The sequence below is a fragment of the Drosophila hydei genome, unplaced genomic scaffold (genome assembly GCF_003285905.1).
Source record: "Drosophila hydei strain 15085-1641.00,03,60 unplaced genomic scaffold, DhydRS2 tig00000211-arrow-pilon, whole genome shotgun sequence".
NCBI classification, from domain to species: domain Eukaryota; kingdom Metazoa; phylum Arthropoda; class Insecta; order Diptera; family Drosophilidae; genus Drosophila; species Drosophila hydei.
Window position 1 is genome coordinate 2118306 of NW_022045685.1, and position 26001 is coordinate 2144306.

General features: G+C 40.1%; 1 protein-coding gene across 6 annotated transcripts in view; it reads right to left on the reverse strand.

Moving 5' to 3' along the window:
• Positions 1-25322, reverse strand: part of LOC111601957 (uncharacterized protein CG43867) — a 125912-nt gene extending 100590 nt beyond the window's left edge. For all 6 annotated transcript variants that reach the window (XM_023318827.2, XM_023318828.2, XM_023318826.2 and 3 more), the window contains exons 1-3: positions 24935-25322; positions 6622-7500; positions 6466-6558 (exon numbers count right to left, since the gene is read on the reverse strand). In XM_023318827.2, the coding sequence (XP_023174595.2) occupies positions 6466-6558; positions 6622-7482 (954 nt within the window). In that variant the 5' untranslated portion in view covers positions 7483-7500; positions 24935-25322. The remainder of the gene's footprint in view (positions 1-6465; positions 6559-6621; positions 7501-24934) is intronic.
• Between the last annotated feature and the right edge of the window lie 679 nt (positions 25323-26001).

Here is a 26001-nt window from a genome sequence, read left to right on the forward strand (position 1 = left end):
TCCAAACTCAACCCTCATTTCGCCATGGCCGCCATCCAAAACCTTTTAAAGGGCTTAGACACTGTGCAGAGTCAATAAAACGTTATTAAGCTCGAATAAGCATTTTATGAAATTCCAAGAAATTTGATTGCCCAAATTGAAAATACCCTTGCCACAGAGTGGAGCACGGAGAGCTTATTGCCCAACAAGAGAGTAAGTAAAATAAAATTGAGCGCAGAAAATGTGACAAGATATCAATAATGAACTAAGCTAGAAGGCAATATGATCTGCAATATAATTGCATTAAGTCTTAACTACGATTTATTTGTATGGCAAGTTAGGAAACTACTCAAGAATATATTTATATATATATATAAACATTGTGCTATTAAAGAAACCTCTCGCAGTGTGCCCCTTCACAAAGGGTAGTCAAGTTGAGACTATTATATTATCGTTATGCTTATATTTGCTATATTATCGTTAAGCATGCAAAAAGGCAATTTGAGTAAAGTCCAACAACTCTTGCAACAGGACATGGCACATGAGACATCCTTCCGGCTGAGCTGCACAAGCATCGCAACATTTTCAATTTCCCCGCCGTATAATGCGCATAAACAAAGGCGACGCCTCCTGCTATGCAATAATGCCACATGCAACGTGTGTGTGCGAAATCAGCGCATTGCATGCTTATAGGCGCCTATCTGGTTGCTGTCGGATGCTGCATTGTTACAGAAAGGCGTGGCCCACAGCAGCGCAGTCAACGACCAAAACGCAACCAAATGACAGTCCTGACAGATGCGACTGTTGCACCGGGCTACGTGTGCCCATTGTTGTTTGCTGCCATGATAGCACATACCCTATAAAATGCCAAGGCAGCAAAAGAACGCCAGACAGACGCAGAGTTGGCAAACTTTGCTTGTGCAACATGTTGAAGAGTTTTTACTCGGTTTTAAAATAGTTTGATTATTGAAATTGATAAATTTCTTACAGACTAATTTTTTATAGGACTTATTAGCATAGCACCACTTATTGCTATCCAATCAAATGCTCTCTCTGTGTCGCCCACATGGTGCAATTCTCGCTTTCTCTCTTATATTCTAGGTTGCATTTCTAGAGGAATTCCCTTGGAGATTTGCACTTCTCTCTTTGCTCTTTGCTAACTTTCTCCGTCAATTAGAGGGTATGTGGTAGTCTGTCAATATTTGCTCGTCCCTCTGCGACTTGTTTATGGCATGGATATTCAGCTGCATCCGGTTTTAATCGACGTCAGGACAGAAACTTTTGTCAACGTTTCATTCGTATTTGGGCCTTTGCGGTCCACTGTGGAAATTGAAATGGCGGGCGATGCCTCTAAGCGCGGCTTTCCACGCGTTAACACGCACGCACAATCACACACACACACACACACCCACAGATGTACACATGGCATGGCTGATAGCTTATGGCTTATGGCACTAATGTGGCCACTTTTGGTGCCAGCCTGTTTGACGGTGACTGCGGCGTGTGTGTCCAATGTGCAATCACTAGCAACTGGGCCGCTGGCATTGCAGATTTATTGAGGCCCATTTACGGCCATGACGGTCATATAAAAAACACCAAAGAGCAAGAGAGAGATGGAGAGAGAGCGAGATGTTAGACAAAGCAAGCCATTGGCAATTGTCAAACAAAATTTCATAACAATGTGCACGGGCTCCATTTGAAGGACGACCGATGCCACTTGAGTGGCAGAGGCAAGATGGCGCTGCGGCCATCCCAGCAATTTCTTAAAAGCTCGCCTTAACACCAGAAAGCCGCTGAAACGTTGCACAGCACTAAGTACACTTCAACTGGAATCCTAATAAGAATGCTCCGATTGGCTGTGCACGACTAGATGATACCCTGGAATTGTTGCCAAACAGTCGCGAAAATATGGACAGAGAAGCCCCACAATGGATCTATTCTGGATGCATTTATATTATACGTAAGCCTCTATACGCCATCCAAGTCTTATAAAAACACAGAGATAATCAAACAAGGATTATCGATATCGGTGCTTATCGATTTTCTTGTTTAAATTATCACTCATCGTTTAGTTTCTAAGAGTCATGAGTTTATACAAATAAAGAGACTGATTCGATAAGTTCAAGCTAATATTATCGACATTTTGATCGATAAAAATATAAGATATCGATGCTTATCGATGTCCTTGTTTAAATTATCACTCATCGTTTAGTTTCTAAGAGTCATGAGTTTATACAAATGAAGAGACAGACAGATAAGCTAATATTATCGATATTTTGATCGATAGAAATATACGATTTATAGATTATTTGAAACAAACTTGTTGCGGGTGTGCTTTAAAAGAACCTCATGTATAACTTCAAGTCTCTAGCTCGTATGTCGGTCAACTATGTGTAAACTCTTATATATTCATACAGACAAAACTTGTGCTGCTGATCAAGATTATGTCTACACTTTATGGGGTTATCCACCTTTGGTTATACCTCTTCTAAAGCACTTGCAATTCATACAGGGTGTAGCAAGTGAACTGGCTGAGCGCTTCAGTTCAACTTACTGGAACAATATGATAAATCCACTTCACTCAAGTGATCTCTTGACAAAGTTCGATGCACAAGTTTGCTAATATGAAAGTGCACGAAGTAAATTGTTAAAAGAGTTCTTTATCTGCGAGCTTCAATTGTGCCAAGCGTATAAATATGACTGTAAGTCTGGGCTCAGTGAAGTGCGGCAACATAGCAAATGTAGAGATTTATATTCTCAGTTGGTTTAAACCAGATAAATTAAGTATATATATAAAGCATATCAAAATTGTATTTACTTTGTGAAGTTTGGCAACGCAACAATTAATGGATTATTTAAATTTCATAAAAAGAAATTGTACTAATATTTATGTTTATTATTTATTACACTTTTTTATTTTTATTACACTTTTTTCCGTTCGCCTAGCATTAAAACGAGTGGGGGAGAAAAAACAAGTGAAGTTTGGCAACGTCGCAGCGCTGTAAATGTGATATTGTGTGGCCAGCTCCGTAAAACTTTATGCATTCGGTGTTCTTTTTCGGCCAATTTCTTTGCCTGGTTGGCCAGTTGTTTGGCTGGGTCTGTGAACTTCGACTTCGGGTTTGAGTTGGGCTGGGCAATAAACTTGAATTTTATTGTCGTACAAGAATGTTGCAATATGCTTGGCCATAATTTCACGGCATGCACATTGTTGCCAAGAACATTTGGTAGTTGCCCAGTCGATGTTGTGGTTTTTAGCTTAACGCCTCTTTTGATTGCTCTTTCGATGTGCTCCTATCCTTCAGCTGCCCAATAGCCAACGGCTCCACTCACGCTATCTCCCTCTCTCTGGCTCTTTCCCTCTATCTATCTCTGGCTTGCTGTCTCTTGGCTGTGACATTGCGAAAAGTGAGCGACAGCCCAACAATTTTGTTCTACTCGCCAAAATTTGCATATTTGCGAGCACTCAGATAAAAGCATTTTCTCTCTCTAGAATTTCTTAATATTTAAAAAGGATTTTCGAAAATAACAAAAAAAAAATTATACTGTATGGAAAGTAAAAACTAAAATGAAATAAAAGCTGCAAAAAAATAAATTATAAATAAATATCATAATAATGTTTGCAGGGGCCAACAGCAACTTTTGCTGCAACTAATTTAAAATTTATGATGACAAAAATTTGCTGCACTTGAGCGCTTGCTGCTGAGGCTGCAGCTGCAGCTGCGTCAAAAAGTTGCAAGTTGCAAGTTGCCCGTAGTCGTGAGGCAACAAAAATCGAGCAGCTCAAAAAAATGGGCGACAAAAGGCAAAAGGCGAGCTGCAAACAGCAAACAGCAAACAGCAAATAGCAAATGGCAAATGCATAAAACACAAATAAAATATTCATTGCATACTTTTAGTCGTTCGAGTTGTTATTTATTCCAATTTGGCTCAGTTTTGATATTTTTGATATCCTGTAAACAAGTTGCCGAATGGCATATTAGCAAGCTTCAACCTGAACTGAAATTAAAATATCAAATTTAATTTTAAGAAAACTTCTAAATTTTTTTTAAATTTTCAGAAAAGATTTAGAATTCAAAATCATTTTATTTAAATGTGAATATAACAGAGTAAAATAGAAAAAAGTGGTAAGCCTATAGCTCGCATGATGTAGAAAATATTTAGCTTCAATGGTGCACGTGAAGCAGAAAATCTTTCAAAATCTGAAATAAAATTTGAAAACTTTTTTGAATATAGCTCAAAATTGATATAACTTCAAGCCCACAAATATCAAATTTACTATCCAAGTTGAGCACTCAATCTTGATAGTTTGAATTACTTAGGTGCTCCCATGGCTCCAGTCAAGCAGAGCAGCTGCTCGTTTGTGCTCTGCTTTGATATGTAGTTATGCGTGTTTTTTTTTTTGTGTTCGCTGCCAATTAAATATTGAAAAGTGTTGCAGCAGCATTTCGAATGCTCTCTGGTCAGCAGGAGCTGCTCTCAAGGTACGCTTTGCCCACTCACTCAAGCATTCACATTCAATTCGTTTCAATATGAAGCAGAAGAGCATATTGGTCTGTGTGAACAGCATAATTGGAATATATATACGCGTTTATAATTGCAGCGGAGCGGGCATTGTACAGTCGTTGACAGCCGGCAGTGTTTGTTTTTCATTCTTTCATTAAAAGCGACATGCAGCATTGCACAAAGCAAACGAATGCATTTACCCGACTCATCTCACCGAGCAGCTGGGCCACCCGCGCTACCTTTTCAAAAGTCAACAATGGCTGGCCAACTTTCCATTGCATAGCAATAGGCGCCGCTCACACACACGCACGAACACACCTGAACACACCTGCTGGAGAAACGCCTAACATAATGAAGAACAACAAAGAGAGCAACTTTCGAGCAGGTCATTTCGGGTTACTCGTCAACTCAGCCCAAGCACAGCAGAAACAAAACATTTGCAGAAAGGCATTTGAAATCAGCGCAGGCTGGCAGCACATGTGTCAAGACTCATTCATAATAGATGCATATTCAGAACAGTTCTCAGATATTAGACAGCAAACATTGATGCAGCAGCATTAAATGAACAAATACAAAAAAGAAGACATAACTCTATATTTAACAATATATATATATATATATATATATTCATTTATATATATATATCACATATATATCTGTTATGAACTCAGTGGAGAAGATCGCTACAGCATGGGCTGGGGCATGGACTGTGAACGGCGGGGCGCTCGGCTCATGCATAATTCATGCAGCAAAAATCATTGAAGTGTAATTAATTTATGTCATGACTCATGTCCATGTATCGCGTATATATCAAGCGCCATGTGTGCCGAGATGAAAGTAATACCCGCTCGCACACACAGACATATACATGCGCAGCAGCAGCAGCCACTCGCTTTAGTGCTACATTTTAATAATTCATATAGTTTTTGCATTAATGCGCCGCTAGATGGCGCTGCCAATAAGCCTAATGACAATGCCGTGGGATAAGGCTGCGAGGGCCGCAGAGAGCTGCTGCTGCTGCTGCTGTTATTTTGGCCAAATGCCTAATGACTTAATTAGGCTAATTATAAAAGAACTCACACACACACACACACACATGTAAGCAGAGATATTGTCAACTCACAGCTGCACTATTTCCGCCACAAATTAGCCAAGGGCAAGGCAGGAAGCGAAGTGTAGTGAAGAGGGGCAGGGGGCAGCTAGCCGAGAGCTGTGCGGCGCGCGCGGTTTTGGTTCCTGGCAAGTAGATTACTTTTTGGCCTGATAATTGTAAGGGGTCCTCATAAAAATGTTTTAACCATGGGCACCATAAATCATCATTAAGCGCAAGATATACATTAGACTGTGTTTGTCTATGTGTCTGCGTGTGTGTGCCTGTGTCTGTGTGTGTGTAATTAATGTGTCTGTGCGTCACTTTGTCCTTTTTTTTTGTTGTCTTCTTGTTTCTCACTTAATAACTCATTTGCACTAATCAAGAAGTCCCCCAAGCATCCATCCTATATCCTGTAGTTCCATGAACTTATCGGGAACGGAACCAGCTTGAAATCATTTGTACAGTTCATTCAAATACTCAAAAGCTTTAAGAATGAACAATTTGCATAGCATCAAATGAAATATATACTCATAAATCATATCAAATATAAGATATAAGCTAGAGAATCTGAAAAGAACTAGTTCAAATTAATTAAAAACTTTGCTTTTCTTTCCCTCGCAGCTTGTTTATCTTGAAGACTCAGCTTTGGTTTTTTTTGGGAGTTGGAGAATGAACTATTAAGATGCTAAAGAACCAGTTCCACTTTAATAAAAGCGCCAGTTCAGATAGTAACGATTCCGACAGCAAATTATAACTAGTTCCATTTTAATAAGTTCCCTAAAGCCGAATCAATACGAATTGAAGCCGTGGAATTCTGAATCAGAACCAGAAGCAGCTCATCTGGACCGATTCACAGTTCGATTTATTGGAAAACTTTTGAGACTTACCTTTTCTCGCAGCATATCCCGAATGCGACCCGCCTGATTCTTGGATCGATGCAGCTCCAATTGCAGCTCCAAGCAGCGCTCCTGCCAGTTGATCTGCAAAAGCGAGATTAGAGCGATCAAGATAAACACTTTAAAGCCGAGAGCTCTGTCACCCACTTCGGGCAATGCCTGGCCATAGTTGTTCAGCTGATGCACGTCCAGGTGCTCGGTGAGTGACGAGAAGTGCGGCCAAGGCGCGTCGGGTGCATCCAAAGCAGCGAGCACAGGATTCAGTGAATGCGTAGGCACGTTGGCTGCACCGCTCGAGGCATTTAGCTCTTTGGCCGGCTTGGCCGGTATGGGCGGCGGGCGTGGCGCGCGTCGCGGCATTAGCCGCGGACTGTTGGGCGTCGAGGCGGCCACCAGACGTGCTTCGTGCAGCTGGGCGGCACGCGTCAGCGGCATCTGGCCGCTAAACGAGGTGGCACGCTTGGCCAGCAGCGGTGAGGCGTGCAGCGACTGCGTGCCGGAGCCGGAGGCAGAACCGGACGCCGAGCCGGAGCCAGAGCCCGATAGTCGGCCGGGCAGCGAAGGCGGCTGCTGCAACTGATGCTGCAGTTGCAGCTGCTGTTGATGCTGCATCTGTTGATGCTGCTGATAGAAGTGCGACGAATGCTGCGCGGCGGCTGTGGCGGGGAACGTATGCAAGTAGCTAGCGCCATCTTGCGGCCGCAGAAAATAGTTGTGCGTGTGTGTGTAATACAATGTCTGTGTCGCGGCCACGCCCAGAGCGGCGGCGGGCGTGGCACGGCCCGATGAGGACGCCGAGGCGCTAGCCGACGGCGAGGGCGACGACGAGGCAGAGCGTCGACGCAGCTGCTCCGCTACTGCTGCCTGCTGCTGCAGATGCAACTGCTGCTGCTGCTGCTGTTGTTGTTGCTGCTGCTGCTGCTGATGTTGTTGCTGTTGTTGTTGTTGTAAGTTGGTTAGTGTATCAAAAATTTGCGATAAACGTCCCAAAGGCACTTCGTCAGACATTTAGGCGAGTGGCTGCAGCTGCAAAAGGCATGAGAAGAAGGCAGATTGAAATTTATACAAATGAAAACATATTTTTATAACGCGAAAAATACCCTGTAATATGAAGGAAAGGCAGCTTAAAGATATAAGATTATAAGCTAATCTAATCCCAAAAAGAATTGAAATTGCTCAAAAGTTCCAACTGAAATATTTAAAAATAGCTCTTGACCGAGGTCTGCATAGTTTTGGCGCGCACTGTATATATATATGTATATATACCCACATGTATTTGGTCACAATTTAAAATAAATTTGCATATTCTTCTAATACATTATTTATATAGGTAAATCGTATTCAATTGCAAAGCAAATTTATGGCCATCGAATGGAAACGTGCCGCGCGGAAAGCTGAAAAGCAGAAGAAATCAAAGCGAACCACTTTGACAGTCGACAGTTGTGAACGAGAATTGGGGTAACGAGAGCTGGGCAAATGGAGAACTGGCTAGCTGGATAACTGGATAACTACAACTAGCTGTCAGTTTAACTAAGCCAACTCTTTCATGAGGTGGGGCAGCATGTTACCAGCAACAACAGGTGCGCGAATCTGGGGCGTCAATTGCGATTACGTGTGTGCAATGTTTAATCAGGCCAGCAACTCGGCCCCAAAACAAACCAAAAAAGAGGCAGAGAAGCGAACTGGAAGGGAACTAAATATGGAGTTTCACTGGTTGACATAGGAAGCATCATTGCAATCATCAAAGTGTAAGGGCATTTTTGCCTTTCATCTTTTGTGCGGTTTCTGCCGATGTTCCCCCATCGAAATTGTCTGAGGCAAAAACCAAAAACCGTAACCGTAACCGACAGACCAGACAGACCGGACAGACAACAGTCCGACTCGCTCTCTGGCTGGCTGCAAAGAATGAAGTCTCAGCCAGATGATGGCTGCTTGGCTTGGCCATTGCCTGATGGCTTTTGAAGCACATGCAGGTCTACAACAACATCGAGTGCATTTGTCGACTTTTCTTTGCTGTGAATTTTTGTGGCTAAAAAGCGACCCGCGTGCCCAGCTCTGAAAATGCTCAACATTTGCTTGCTGCTGCTGTGGTCGAAGGGTGCGCCAAGGCCAAGACCCTTGGAGCCCAAGACCAAGCCAAATCCGACCAGACCAGACCAGACCAGAGCACACAACTCTCCGGGCATTCATGAGAATTATATTCAAATTTTGTGCTGATTACGAAAACGACGAGGACAACGACGACGACGACGACAAGGACAACAACTGGCTGCTGCCCATGAAATTGGAATTGAAGTTGAGAGTTTTCAGTTCAAGTCATTCAAGTGACTCGCAAATGGCTGTGCGTATATATATATATATACATAAATATCTGTGTGTGTGTGAGTGCGTGCGTGTGTGTGTGAGAGTGAGCACTTCATTTTACAAATTTTGATTTAATTTAAGTTGATTGAAATTCAAATTCCGTTTTTGATTTGACAAAATGTGCACTTGAGGGCACAGTTGCAAGCTCTGTTTTTCCCTTTGCCATGGCCAACTGCACTTTGCAGCAAATTGTTGCTAATTGAAGTTCGGCAACGTCGCAAATGGGTCTTTGAGTGCAGCTGGTCAGCAATTAGACGGGCTGGACATGGTTAACTGGAGAGCCTGCAGCTGCACCTTCCTTTTTCCTTTTTCATTTCACAGTCGCCGTGGCAGTGCGGTGCAAAGCGGCAACAGTGTAAACTTGCAATTGAAATTCGACAACAAGGCACTCTGGTAAGCCTACAGCCTATTGCATTTAGTCCTTTTCCAACACTACTTTTCAATTAGAGTTTGGCAAACAGCAGGAGGCAATGAAGTGCGTCCAGCACCTTGACAGTGTATTTAGCGCAAGTAAAATGCTCAGATATTATTAACAAAATGAAGCTTTAAGCTAGAACGATGCCTTTGGAGTGCATGTTTAACAAAAGTTTGCTCTAGGCAAACAATTTTCATTAAAGTGTGAACTTTGAAGGCAGGATGGTGGGCCTAACGACTGTTATGAAGTGTGGCAACAGCGCACACTGAAAAAAGAACTGCCCTGGCTTAGCTATGCAGTTTGGCAACCACTCATATAGAATTTCAATGAAATTTGGCAACGCCGCAGCTCAATGTTTATGACTCTTCATACCCAAGATTTATGTTACATTTTTTTATTATTTAAACACTTAAGTCTTATAGAATCACGATGAAAGGTCAAGAAAACTAATACTGAAATTTGGCAACAGCGCCCAAAAAGCAAGTTAAGCCCCTAAAATTTAATTTGGCCACAGCGCACTTTAGTAAGACATCAGAACTTTGGATATATGTACTTATTTATAAACACAAGAATAATTCAGAGACTTGTTAGCGAAGCAGTTAAAACTAAATTGAAATTCGGCAACAGCGCATAGTATCCAAAGCTAAATATGGTAAATGGATGCTAGCTTTATAATTCGTTTACAAGTTGAAGGAACTCATTAGCCCTGCTGACGGCACTTTGAAGCTTTCGAATCATAAGCCTCTTAGCAATATGTATGTAACTTACAGATACAGATAAAGATACTAAGTATTTTGCAGTAACTATCTATGCTTGTGACTCGGCTTAGTATGGAGCAACACACACACACATACACACACACACACATACATGTCTGCCAATGGATGTGTGCAGTTCCTATTTCAGACTTCATTGTCTTGTGTTTACTCTTTGCTTTGCTTAGCCTTACGTCTTTGCAACAATTCGCTAATGCACACACAGATACAAAGAACACGCACACACACACACACACACACACATACACACTCAGATACATGTTTATAGACAGCAGACCAAATAAGTATAAGAATGGAAGCGGCAACGGCAACGACGCATGAAAACTCACTCAAATAGTTAGCAAACTTGTTTAGTTGCAATGAAGTGCGGCATGTTGCAAGTGCAGCTGGCAACAGAAAGCAAATTTCGAGACCCGCCCCCTAGACGACAGTTAAGCTGCTCCGCAGCTCTGCCCCAAGCATCCACAAATATTAGACAATGTATTTATGTATTATCAAATAGATGTGTGTGCGTGTGTGTGCCTGAGCTCTTGCTACTTGCCACAGACAAACACATTCGTTGGAGCAAGTAGTTTAAGTCGAGACCCGAAGGATTCTGCTAAAAGCAACGATTTGTAAACTTTTCGATTAATATATCAGGGCAGCAGCAGCAGGAGAAGGAGCAGCAGCAGCAGCAGGACAAGCAAAGCAGGAGACTGAGCCTTTTTTATTTAACATTTTTCCTCTAACTTTTTAATAAATTATATTAAAAATTATTATACAAAAAACAAATCAAACAGAAATTAATATTCAAAAAATGTTTTGCAGTTTTTTAGATTAAAGAATTTAAATAATTAATTCAATTGTTTTTTTAACCCTTTAACATGAATAGTTTATAAATAAAAGTTAGATGAGTTTTCTGTTTGTTTTTAATTAAATAATTAATTCGACCTGAATGACTTATAAACGAAGTGGACTGAGTATATGTTCAATTATTTATCGTTGGGTTAAATCGCTGTCGATTAAATTGCGTAACTCGTTTAAATGCCAATTGGTTGATTAACTTTAAATTAATGCAATAAATAAAAATTAATAAATATATATATATTCAATGCAACGGTAATTTGACTTTCGTCTGGTTTAATTACATAAAATAAAATCAAGTTGATGGCAAATTAACACAGCAGCTGCCATAAAGCAGTGTGTACATTTAACATGATGCACTCACACACACACACACACACACACACTTTAAGTGCAGCGCATTTGGCTGCAAATAATGATATATGATGCTCATGTTGCAAGTTACAAAATGCAAGTTGTAAAATTAATACAACATAAAATGGCGCACACACACGCCAACACACACACACGCACACTACACGTATATTTTCGCAGCCCGCCTCCCTTTGACAATGGTTCACCCTCTTTGCGGCACTTCAAAAATTTAATAAACGTTGCAGCATCGTTCGCATGCCAATAATTTTACAACGACACGCTCCCAGCTTACCCGCCGCCTGTCCCCATGTCATCTAACTAAGCCCTGTCAGAATCACTCTCTCTCTATCTCACTTACTTTGCTAGTCACTCTCCCACTCCCTCTCTCTCTCTCTCTCGCTCCATCACTCGTGTCGTCAATTTGAAAAACATTGTCAATGCATATTTGGTTGCCATGTGTGTGTGTGTGTGTGTATGTGTGTGTGTGACAACTACTAAGCGTCATATTAACAACATTGTAACATGCACAAAAAAATAAAGCGAGCGAGTGGGAAGGAGGCGAAGGCGGCGGCGGCGCGCATGCAGACAACTGTTGGCAACTGTACCAAGCAGTTAAGACCTCAGTGCGCTACGCACTCCCCCGTTTTAGTCACGCATCCAGCTATATTCTTTATGCGCTTTTATTTCTCTCCATTTGCGTTAAAAGTTTTTCTTTTTTTTTGCTTTTGTCTTTTTACCAACTATTTTTCAGTCGATTCCAACGAAAAATTTATAATAAATGCTGCTGCACATGTGATGTCGCGCATTTTAATTGGTAAAGCCGGCAGCGTCACCCCCGCATTCGCCGCCAACTGGCGCACGCAACAGCGAACAAGCGATGGGGCAGACGCAGGGCTAGGCTGGGCAGGGGCAGCTTATTGTCTGCGCTGCGGTTTAGCTGTAAAAATTATTGTCATTGTTGTTGTTGTTGTTATTGTTTTTTATGCTAGTTGGTAAGCACTTCTGGGCCAGAAGACCAAGCATGGGGAAATTGCGGCTCTATGACCTACGTGACAAGCCAAAGCGAAGTTGCCAACTCTAAAGACTGCAACTTGCTCGCTAGATCAAGCCAAATATATATATATATATATATATATATATATATATATATATATATATATATATATATATATATATATATATTGTGGGTGCTTAATGCATAATGCATGGCAGATAGCAATCGTTGAGCTCATCGAAATGCAAGCCAGCCCACATAACCAGTGTTGTAAAAGCCGCCATCGAAGATCAAAGTGAATTTTAATGGACTGGGCAAATGGAGAACCAAATATGTAAAAATCGGCAAGATTTAAAAAGAGATTTACAATCCTAGCTGTGTATGTATATTGAAGAAGAAAAGAAGGAGAAATGAATGTTTATGGATAGGGATACGGATGGGTTCTAGAGTAGAATAAGGAATATATACAGATATACAGATATACAGATATATACAGATATATTAGACAAGTCAGAACACAGCATGGATTTCTTATAGAATTTTATATTATATAAAGAGTCTCAGTGTAGTAGAGCTTGAAGAGCTAAAGAGCTTGCTTAAGAGAAAATAGAAGAACATAAGCGACCCAGATTAGCTTTAGAGCAACATTATGATATAGCAGATAATGATGGATTGTTCATATAGCTGCTATAATAGCTTAATCCAGAACACATTCAACACGAGTCTCTGCCAAGTTTCAATTTCAATTTCAATTTAAATTTGGGCCAAATCAACTTGTTTCATGTTTATAAAAACTTAAAGACACTTCTCTTTCTATAAAGCTGAAAATAAAATATTAAGAATGAAAATAGAATGTTAATAAGATTCCAAAGCGGAGTTCTGCTGTATTTTTTTAAGAAACCAGTTGTGGGTTTGGCCACCCGCTTAGCCACAACGAAAGCGTCGCCTCTAATGAGACAATAATAACAACAACAACAACAATGAGTTAATGTCCGTAATATAAGCGGCTAATTAAGAGGCATGTCTCTCTGTCCAGTTCAACCAAAACAAAATCCAAAACCAAACCGAACCCAACCCAAAGCAAACCCAGCGACGACCTTCGCTGCGGACCAGTTTACAATTTGCGGCTTAAAGTCGAGACAAGTTGGCAAGGCCTCAAAGTGCCATAAAAATAAGTCTAGAAAATTATAAAAAAGCCCGAATATTAAATGCCCTAACATGAATAATTAATATACACGAGATTATCCATATGAGAGCTAGAGAATAAAGTAGTTCAAAGGAAGCTAAAAAATAGTTAAGATTTCCTAAATATGGAGCATATAAATATGGAGCATATATAGATGCTCTGCTTTATTTGAAATGCAGACGCAATCATTGAAGGAAACTAAAAAACGAGCTCCTAGTTGGCCCACTCGGTGTTGGCCATTGTATAATGTGGTCTATGACCGAATCGAAGGCGGCCAACGTTAGTCGGGCCCGTTATTTGACAATTGGATCTAGCAGTTAAGTGCGCTCTGGTATTACAATATTTATGATTCGCATTCGCTTTAATTAAATTGTTAAGCCGGAGCCCACTGTCGCGCGCTGCAAGTATGCGACTGTGCGGCCGTGCCACATATTTGACTTTACGACTTGCATTTAATTAAAGTCAATTAAAGTTGTAACAAGGCAAAGACAGAACAAACGCAGAGCGAGAGGCAGAACTAGAGAGAGGCAGCATATTTGGCTTCAAGGCCCGCTTCGCTAGCTTTGGCAATGCACTTTTTGCAATCCCCAAAGCCAAATTATTACTGCTCTGCCTCTAATAGTCTTGTTTGCTGTCTCCGCATGATTCAATATTTAAGAATGTTCATACTCCCTTAAAAGTGAAAAGAGTTCATTGGTTTTGCAGAATTCGAATCCTGAAATGGGCGATTATTGAGTGCAAGCGTCAATTAGCGGAAATCACTATATCTTTTCTAACAGATGCCCTCTAGAAATTAGAGACTTTGACTACAATTTGACAAGTGAACTATAGTTATCATGCTCTAAAGATTGATAAAACCTTAAAAAGCCTTGAGGCTGAGGTTGCACAGTTTTGCAAGCAAATTCCTACTGATCTCCTCTCTAGAAAATAATATAAATTTTTTATAATAAATTGTTATTATTGTTTTTTTTTTATATGTTATTTTTGTAAAATTATAATTTAATATATTTTCATTTTTTATTAATATTTTTTTTTTAAATAATTTTTCCTAAATATTTGTTTAGCAATTTTTTTAACTATATTTTTATTTTTTTTTTAATATTTTTTTAACGTACTTTTTTAAATAATTAAAAAAAATTTTTCATATTTATTTTTAAATATTTTATTTAAAATGATTAGTTTTAATACTTTTTTTCAGTGATTATTTTTATTTTAATATTTATTTGATTGTTTTTTTATTTTAATGTTTTTTTTTTATTATTATGAATTTATTTTTTATTTTTTAATTGCATAGTTAATTATTGTAATAAAATTATTTTACCCTAGAAAGAAAAACACAAATTATAATTATTATTTTTATTATAATGGCAACATTTGTATGCTGTCTGTATACACATTTCAAAACGAATGCAACAGCTTTTTCCGTTCACATTTTTGCGCTCAACTATTTGCAGTTATTCACTTGCATAACAATATATCTATAATGGGTCTAATAGCTTTAAAGTAATCGTCCATTAGCTGATCACTGACTCTGCATACAATTCACGCCCATTGCTTAACTTCAATTTATTTATAAACAGCCCACAACGAACTTTGGACAACGACTGATATGCATACATAAATATGCATATCCATCTATATATATGTATGTGTGCGCGCTGTCATAAACTGAAGTTATCTTAATTAAAATGCAACAACAATATAAATATGTGATGTTGTCTATGTAGGAGGTATGCACCAACAAATACCCTGTACTTGGAGCAAGACTTAGAGAACGTCTGAGTAGACATGAGATTCTAATGCAAACTGCATAATAGACGTATACTTAACATTGCTTTCTTCACTTAGTATTGACTTTGGAATACCCTGTAGTAGGAAAAAACCACTGAACGAGCGTTTAGTTCTAGTATAACCTTTGTAGTAAGCAACATTCAAGCCACCTTTGACATAGGGTATTATAATAAAACTCCCACAGCAGCCACACAGATTCTACATGTTTATATACACACATATTTATGCATGTGTGTAAATGTGTCTGAGCCTTACTCAGCTCACAGATTGCAGTTTTATCGTTAATAAACAAAACGGGCTTATGCATGCGTATGAATAAAGTACATGCAAACATGCATGCAAAAAGTGAGAAAAAATCTATACAATAATAGCAATAACAATGGTAACAACAAAAAAAACAACAGCTAAAACCGCAGCAGCAGCGCCAGCAACTGTGACAACTGCGCATAGCGCCAACAACAGTAACTGAGCAAACTGAAAAAGTCAATGGACTGCAATAACAGCAACAACAATAACAGCAATCATACCAACTGGCTGCAGTTGCAGTCGCAGCAGCAGCAGTCAAAACGTCAACGTCAACGTCAAATGCTCATTTACAAAAAGGAAAAAAAAAAAACAAAAGATACAAAAGCAACAATAACAACAGCCCCACGTTACAAGCGACGACTGCGCTGCGCCCCCAACTTGCTCAATAGACGCTCTCTCACACTCTCTCGCTCTCACAGAGCTGCTCTCTGCGCTGCTGCTGCCGCTGTCGCTGCCACTGCCGCTGCTGCTGTGTTACAAGCACGTACAGAGTAGTTTAGTCACATTGAAACGAGCTGTTGCGCCGCTGTTAGCACTTAACAGGCTGCTGTTGTCTTACAGCAAACAATGCAAGCGCGGCATTGCGAACTATTGTTATTTCGTCTTCTGCTTGTTATTATCTTTCTTTATGTTGTTGTTGGTGTTGTTGCTTATTTTTGCATGATGCGAACTGAATGGGCGTGTACAGTGAATAAAGGCAGAGGCCCCAACAGCTGCTGCTGCAGCAGCAAAAGGCGCACGCTCCCTTAGCACTACAGAAGGCTGTTCTTTTAGTAGCTGCACTAAAGTAAGAGGCCAAGTTTGTTTTGTTTACATTAAGTGGAATGCGCTGTTATTTCACATTACAATTATAAACGTTTCGAAAGATGAAGGAGATTATATTGGTTTTTTGGGGTGTCAGTAAGCAAATTAATGCTGTTTAATTGGAATTCTTATAGTTATTTATAGGCTAGTACCTACATGATATAGTACTTTACTATGCGATTCTCAGGCATCAAGCAAGTCATATTGCTCCCTCTCTCTATCTTTCACTCTCTTTCTATATATTCATTCCTATCTTATTCCATCTATGTATATATGTATATATGTATATGTATAACTATGTTTATACATATGTATATAATGAAATATATATGCCGAGGCGATTTAGAATCGGTTTAAGCACCTCTATTTATAATGTTTGTGGAAAATATACAAAAATATCTATTCAAATAGCATGAAAGACAACAGCATAAACAGATACATCAATTATACATCCATCCACGAGGGGATCGAACGAAAAAACTTGAGCCTCAAGTGGAGTGCAATTGACGCCATCGATTAAACAAAAATGGGAAACACTTTGCGACGGCGCCAGCAAAAAATTCTTTGAAACGAACTCTTAATTGCCAGCCAAAAGTTCAGCTATGCCTGGGACAGGCGCCAAAAGGGGAGCCATCGATATACACTTTTAGACAAACAAACATATTTACATAGAGATGACGACGAAGATGACCCTGACCTTGATATGGACTTCAGTGCCTAGCGCGTGGCAAATCGAAAGTTGACTTAAGGTACTTCCAGCGAGAACAAAGCATATGTGAAACAGATTCCAAAACTACAGTTATCTTTATTTAATTTAGACAGACAACCAATCAATCAGTGATTAAATGAGTCATTTAGTCAGCCAACTAGACAATCAATCAGTTAAAGCTATGCTTAGTCAGTCAATCAGTCAGTCAGTCAGTCAGTCTAATGATTCCAGTCGATCAGCATGTACATTGATCCGTCAGTCAGTCCATCAGACAATCGATCAGTGATCACTACTTGATCACCTAACTAATCAATCAGTAATACCCACACTCCATCAATCAATCAATCAGCTTACATGCAAATGCAGCTGATTCCTTAAGTCAATCAGTTTACAAATAGTTCAATCAGTCAGTCTCTCAGCCTACCCATCAATCAGTGACCAAGTCTATAGCTAATTGATCCCTTAATTAGTCAATCAGTTGCAATCCATCAGTCTATATCCACAGGTATCTGATTCTTGAAGTATATTCCAAATTTGCCGCTAAAATCTTCCTTTGAGATGCTCTTAAGACTCTGTCATTCAACTCAACTAACACAATCATAACTCTTGGCTTTTATCAAGGAACACAGCGAGCAAAAAGGGAAATGCTCATTAAACGGGCGAAATGACAAGGAGACAAAGCAGGAGACAAGACAAGAGCAGAAAAACATTAAAGGGAAAAACAAGGCCGAAGTGCAGGAAATGTCAGCGTTGACAAGAAAATGCACTCGTTTCGCCAAAAGGATATACACTTGACACACACACACATACACAGCACACATTAGCATATGACATGTGTGTGTGTGTGCCCTCTGAGTGCTTGGCTTTTGCCCTGCAACAAGAAAAACAAATAGGGTGAATGTGTGAATAGGTGTTCGCTTTTAAGGGGCGGGGGAGGACGGTGAGTGGTGGTGCTCATAGGCAAAGTGGAGCCACAACGACTTGGCCCAATGCATGGCAAAAAGTTCAAAGTTCAAGCAACAAACAAGGCCAGCACACACACACACAAATTAAAACCATGATAATAGAAAACAAATTATTGAAATGTTGCAAATATAAACAATAAATTTCGAATATATTAAATATTATAGATATAACATCGTTTATGGACCAAAATACAAACACAAACTATGTAAGCATCACACATATGTATATAAACATGCTATATATATATACAACAAATATGTATGCATCACACATATGTATATAAACATGGTATGTATATATAATCTATATATGCATCACACATATATGTATATACACATGATATGTATATATACAATATATGTAAGCATCACACGTATGTATATAAACATGCTATGTATATATACAACATGCATATACATATGCATCACACATATGTATATAAACATGCTATGTATATATACAATCTATGTATGCATCACACTTATGTGTATATACACATGCTATGTATATAGGCAATGTATATATACAATCTGAACATATTTAAGCTTTCTGCTGTGCAGCACTACTATTTTTATGAACACAACTGTGTGTATGCACGCATTCAGTACATAAACTGGCTGATGTACATATACACTCAGTCTATGTGTATGTACATATGTCCCATGTAAATACACCTAAGTATAGGTGTGACAATAAGCTAGTGCGATGAGCAAGGCTAGGATCAGAAAAGAAATCATGTTTTTTTAAGGCATTTGAGATTTGGTTCATAATCACAACATTTACCAAATGCCATAACTAACATGTCCCACACACACACAGGTGCGCTCAGGTAAAGGCAGAAACAGTTGAGCTGCCAACTAACTCCGTTGCTTCCATGTTTCTGCGAGTGGCAGCCACAATTTCGTGACGTCGTAAATTCACGTTGATTTTTTTTGTTGTTAGGCTGCTGTGGGCGAGCGTGGGGCGTGGCATGCGGCAAAGGCAAACAATTTGAACGCTGTTTGCTCGTTATATGGCCAGTCATTTAATCAATTATGCAAAAAACGACGTCAACGACGACGACGCCGACGACGACGATGCCGGCGATGTAAGGACGTAACCGTAAAATGTTTGCCACGTCTACGACGGGCTACACGGCAATAGTTGCCGGATATTTCTTTCTGCAGAAACCCCAAAATCCCAGCCCCCAACTCCGCCCGCTCCGTGTACCCCTTGAGTAGCTCTGGCTCTGGCTTCTTGCGTGTTTTTTCGGGGCATAGGATGACGGCACGTTTACCTTATGCCGTGTATAAATAATTAATTGAATGTACAACAGTTTTGGCCCCCATCAGCACAGTGTAGGTAGATAGCCAAGCAGTCAGAGCAGGCGGACTTGGCAATCGGAGTTACACGCTCTCGGCAGCTCATTGGACAGTTAGGAACCCACTTCGTTTAGCTGAATGGCGATGCATGAATGCCTAAATGCCAGAATGAATGTGAATGGCGGCAGTGAATATCGAATCACACTCGTTCGTTCACTCAATCGCACACTGAATCGTAGGTGCCACATGTGGCAAATAAAATGCAAAATTGATTTACCCAAGAACAAACAGAGAACGAACACATTTTCTTTGCCCATGGCAGCAGTGAACCAGTGGTGAACCAAGAACTTTGATTGGTTCCAATTGAATCTTATTTTAGGTTGCATAGACTTTATCTGATAAGTATTTTACGCCTACGTCAATCATAAATGACTGAATGACTCGTCAAACATTGTTTTATTTATGAACTAGTTCATAATAGTTCACATATAAAATACCACAAGAGCTGCATATATACCAACATTTGGTTTTAAATCTCCAATTTAAATTTAGTAAGGTCGGTTCCTTTGTCTACTGGTTCATAGCAATGATGAACTAGTTTTCTTATCATGGAAACCATGAGCTGAGCTGAGCTACTTTCAATACTTGCCTATATAGCTGTATACCTAGCATACAAGTTGAACTAGTTCCGTGATTTATGATTAATACTCTAACAAGTTATGCTATAAATCAAAGAGAACGAACTTTTTAAGTGATTCACCACGTGAACTAGTTCCAAGAACTATTTTGCTTTGTTTTTCATAGCCGCACGGCAACCCCAATCATTATCTTGGCAAACAAAAAAGTAAAGTCAGCTAATGAACTAGTTCCGCGAACTCTTCTTATTACCTAGCTATAGCTAAATCATATTATGGAAAAAAGCAATTTCGAGCTGCGTAATATAGAACAAAAAACACACATTTTCAAGTGGTTCCTCACATGAACTAGTTCCCCAAACTGATTTGCTGTGTTTTTGTTTTTTGTTTGCAGCAAAGAGACAAGTTTAGAGTGCTCGAAATGAAAACCGTTTTGCATTTAGTTAGCCCCATTACCTTCCCCCCATTACCTTCAGCCCGGTTGGCTTTGACTAGTGCCGCTCTTGACACTAAAACGCAACTACAATTTGCATGCATGGGCCATTGCATTGTGTGTGGCAACCACTTGCACCACTTGCACCACTTGCCCCACTTGCCAAGGAGCACTTGCAGCGCAACTGCATGAAGCCCCCAAAGTCTTCAAGTGGCACTCTTAAAGCGCTGCCTCGTGTCCAAAATTGGGCAAGTTGGACAACGGCACGTAGCCAGAGAGTCAGAGTCAGAGCCAGCGGCCCAATTGCAGATGTGATGCTGTGGGCTGGGCGGAGTCATTTGCTTGGCATGCTCTAGTGCGTTGCTGTGGGTGTCAAATCTGTGCGAAAGATTCGTTGCTGCCAGGGGCAGGGGCGGCGGCTGCGTTGACGCCTTTGCCATGTCAAAGCGTCGCCAAGCCAAAAATAATCTATGGCAATTGCATATGGCAGGCAATAAACTTGGTCAAGTCCAAAACAACAACGAACACGGCGGGCGGATGCCGTTTGCTGCTGCCACAGCCGATGCCAACGGAGGCGAGGGGCAACGCAACCTGGCAGCTGCGTGGGCGTCTACAGTTTTTCCTCTGCTGCAGTTACTTCAACGAAAAGTGCTCTTGACATGTTTTTATTAAAGTTTCCTCCCCATTCTTAATGCCCTGTACTCATAAAACTATTTGCAATGCAAAATATGGGGTATATATGTGAGCAGCTGTCTATATATCTGACAAATATAGATTACTAGAGATATAGATCCACAATTTAATAGTTTCTTATTAACATATAACAAAACGAAGGACTTAGGCTACATTAAGCCAGCTCTGATTGATCGGCATCTCAGCTCGATGCCACTATAAGGTCTATGACTTATCAGATCAGACATTCATACCTATCAATCGAGCTATGCAACGGCCAAAGGTGTTAGCTTACAGGGCATCTTCAAGTCAGACACTCTTGCTGGCTGCTGCTTGGCCGCCTTGTTTGGCCATATGTCGACTGTTCGGGCCAAAAATGCACCAGAAACGAAAATAAAATAGTCTCGAAGTGTGTGTGTGTGTGTGTAGGAGGTATTTGGTGGCTTATGTTATGTTTATGTTGTGTGCGTGCACAGTTCATGGAATTGCTATTTGAGGCTTGCATTTTGCAACGCCAGCTGATGCCACAAAAACAAGCTCAAGCAGACCTAGCTAGCTGATCCAATCTGCAGTCCAATCGAGTTGTCTTCTTAAACAGATTCAATTATTTATAATTTCGCAGATGCAAACATTGCTTTTCATCTCACAGCTTCCTTGGCCTAAGTTCGCATGTGTAGAACCGAAAATATTGTATATACCTTTAGATATTTAAATGTAGTTAATCTAGTTAAGAGCAAAGTCTTGCAAGTCAAAATTCGTACTTCCAAAGCAAAAGTATCTGAGAGCTGCATTCGCATGATAAATTTATTGTTTATCTTTGGATATTCTCTAATACTAAAAGCTCTTAGAGCTCACACAGAGTATTTGCTAGTCGAATTTATTATTAATCTAAGATAGTTTCAAGTTCAGCTCAGTGAACAAGTACAGTTGACACTTATAAATAGAGAAAAAACAAAGAAAACTTTTTGCCGAACAACCTAAGTGAACTTCAGTTGACCCACTTCAAACTGGGGGGAGCGAAACTAATGAAGGAACTAGCGAGCAAGTGGAAATCAATTAAGCAAAACAAATTTCCCCGGCAAAAGCGTTGAAAAATGTATGAGAAAAGTATCGAAAATACATATAAAAAAATAGGAAAAATAAAAAAAAATAATGGCAAGGGAATAAAACTGCCAAAAGTTCAGTAAGTTTAGGTCCGAATAGAGCAGATAAAATAGCAAAAAAGTGCAGCATATGAAAGCCTGACTAGCACATACTCTGTGTGAGGTATAGGAGTTTGTGGATGTCCAAAACAAGTGCATAGCCGACTGCATAATACCCGTGCACAACCCAAACCAAGCTCTGAGCTTACACATAAAACTGTGGTAGATAGAACTTTATCTAAATTAATATTCATTTCTATTTAGCATAGAACTATTGCAGAATTTAGATATACATAAGTCAAAGATATATTATATAAGGATTTTAGCTTAAAAAGACTGAATGAGAACATTCGAGTAATTATATAGCTCGAATCGATATAGCTATTACAGGATGCAATAGTCATACAAAGGCATATATCTAAATGCAGAGTGCACCTGGAAATCACAGCACCTGAGCTGAGCGTTGACTGCGGCTAATTGGCCAATTAGCAAAAAAAATCGATTTGGCCAGCTCATATTATATAAAAAGAGGGCAAAGGATGGAAAGTGCAGAAGCAGCGGCCAATGGAGCTGATGATTGACCAGCAAAAACAGCTTTTGCTTTCCTGTTATTTACGGCTAAATGAGCCGCTGTGGCAAGTGATCTCTAAACGATTTCCAACTGATACAACGAATATTTCCAAGTCGCCTCAATGAAATTCCTTAGAATTTATCAAGTTATGCCCGGAATTTCGTAACGTAAATATCTCAATGGTAAAAACTTGAAACAATCAAAACAAAAACACAACCGAAACCAAAGGCGGGCCGTGATGGAGGGCGGGGCAGTGCGTACGGGTTAATCGTCAGACAGAACCTACCCCAAAGAAAAAGTAAAACTCCACTGGAAACCCGACGCAGCCAGGCCGAGGGAAAAACCAAATACCAAAACAAAGTTATAGCTAAGCAAATAAGACAAAGGACACGGTTCCTGGAATGTAGCACCAAATTAACATAAATTCCGTTTTCCAAGCCAGGATCAAGCGAGAGATGGGGAAGGAGGTGGGGGCGGTAGCGATGGCGGCGGTGCCAGGGCGCAAAGAAAGTTAAAGGTAAAAAAATTGCAACTACAGTAAACAAAGTGGAGCGAGTTGCACAGGGCTGGTCGACTAGACGCTACCCTCTAAACAGAGGCGTCGTAGAGGGTAAGCAAAATGATAATAGTTGAGGAAAGAAATGATTAAATAATGGTATTTTAATAATATTGGGACATTTTTAAGCAGTTGAAAATATTACTTTACAATTTTCTTTATATTTTATTGTAATAATATCAAATTTATAGCAAATTATGATATTTCAAAAAAAAATTAATTCATTAAAAATTTTACTACAAATTTTTATATTATTTATATATATATATATTTTTTTTTTCATTTTTATTATAATCCTAATTAATATACCCACTGTCAAACAAAAGCAGGGTATGACAGCAAGAAGCATGTTGCAAACAGTTCAACGACGCGAACGAAGAAGCAGCCGCCGCCGCTGCCGCTGCCGCAATGGGTGCGCGCAAGGAGTCGCAGCTCTGCGCCAGGCACCAGGCACCCGGCACTCTTTGGCAGGCGCTGCGAAAGGAGTCAGAGATGGGGGTGGTTGGTGGTACTTGGTGCTGTGTCTATATCCATGTCCACGTCCATGTCCTTGTCTATGTCTATGTCTATGTCTATGGCCTGCTCCTCTTGGCCGTGTGTCGCGCCGCTGTTGGTCGCAACTAGTCGCACTTATATTTTTGCTATTCCCACAAGAAAAATCAATGGAATTGTTTGGTATATTGTTTGGGCTAGCAGGAAATGGATGGAAGGGTGAGTAACTAAGTGTGTATGTGTCTCTGTGTGTGTGTGGGCGGTGTCTGCCAGAATGCCTTTTCTCTTGATTTGTCTTTTCGCTTTAGTGGATATTTTTCTTGCTCCTTTTTGCACTTTCGTTCGTTTTTGTTTTCCTTTTGCTTTTTCTTTTTTTTTTGTTTTTTTTTTGGTTTTTTTTTTTTTGGCCAAATGAGCGACGACATCGGCGACAAATGCTTCAAGTCCGCAGTGTCTTCCCATCCTCCTACGCCCGAACCCGCCCTCGCCGCGACCATCTGCGCTCTGCTAATGCTGTTGACTCGGTTGACATACTTATTGATGGCACTGTGCATGCACCACAGCTACGTGGGCGTGTGCCAAGGGGCTGGCGAAGGGGGCGGGTTGTTGCGTCAACAGCGCTGGGAGCGATGAGAGGATATTGCAAAAATGCAACGAGGACAAATGGCAGCTGTTCAACTGCAGGCACTGTAAATAATACGATGTGACCATCAAATGCAACAAATTCCTAATACCGAATGCTATCGAGCCGTGCCATAAGTTAAAGCTTTATAGATTCTTGGTTGAACCACAACCGACGTCCAACTATTACTAAAATTGTTGCAAAATTAAATTTTTTTATTTATTTTTTCAAACATATTTTGCAATGTTTCTCGTTGAAAACTCCGTTTTTTTTATTTGCTGTCATTAAATTGCATATGTCGCATAAAAATAAATAAATCCTAACCGCAATACCGCATTTTACTAATTGGGCTTATTAAATGATTAACGGTAATTAATTAAATGCGTAATATAATAAATACATAAATAATCACGTGCCTACCAGCATACATATTTACACACATATGTACATATGTATATTTGCAACTATTCTCTTTCACAGCGATCAGGAACCGTTACAGTATGTAAGCAGAACCACAAATTTACTCACCTCTCACTCTCTATTTTTCTCTCTGTATGTGATGATGGCAGCGTCCGAAGTCTGCAGCTGAGCTTATCACAGCAAACGACGCCGAAATGGAGATGTCGACGACGGCAGCGGCAGAGCCCAAATAAATGGATGGCCCACTGTAACTGCTACATGGCCGCTTCTGCAGTAGCAAGAGTAATAGCAGCAACAGCAGTAGCTGTAGGAAATGTAACAGTAGGCGGCACACAAAATAAGCAGTAGAAAATGTACTAAACGGCCGCATGGGAATATCTTTGCATTTATCAAACGGCAATGCGAAGCTCTGCGGTCGACGTCGCAGTCGGCGCAAACACGTGAGAGCACCAAACTGCGCAGGCAAAAAAAATAAAAAAAAAAAAACACTCAAAAAAAACACTTTTTGCTTGCTTGCTGCTGCTGCTGCTGCTATTTCTGCTATTGCTGTTGTTGTTATTATTGCGGTAGTCGTTGTTGTTCAGGCGTCTCCCTCTCTCCACAGCGCAAAAAAACGGTAAATTTTTGTTTTGTGTTAGTTTTGTTACTAATTTTCGGTTTTTTCTTTTTGGTCAATGAGTGTTTTATTGAATTTTGTTGACTTGCTTTAAATTTATTTAAGATTTGCCAATTTCCGACACTTGTCAACTGGCAAACAGCTGGTGTTTCATGTTGTTGTTGTTGCTGCAGCTGTACTGCACTTGTTGTTGGTGGTGCTACGGGAGATGCGCGCTGTTAATTTCGTTTGCTTAATTTCGCAAGGCGGCATCACAAAAACAAAAATACCCACACACCAACATTAAACGCATTCAACAAAAAACCGTTACATATGGTATTTATAATATTAAAAATAATTTAACAACTAGTCAAAACGACGACGACAACAACAAACGTTGAACGACGCGACCGCGACACGGACACAACTTGACGGCTGGTGAAAAACTGCTCTTTCCCAATAAGAAAGAGAGTACAACACGTCGAGTCAGCAGCGGCAGCTACGTCGACGTCGCAGCTGTCACGCGCGCTGCTCGTTGTTGTTGTTGTTAGTTGCGTTCTATGCTTTTGTTGTCGTTATT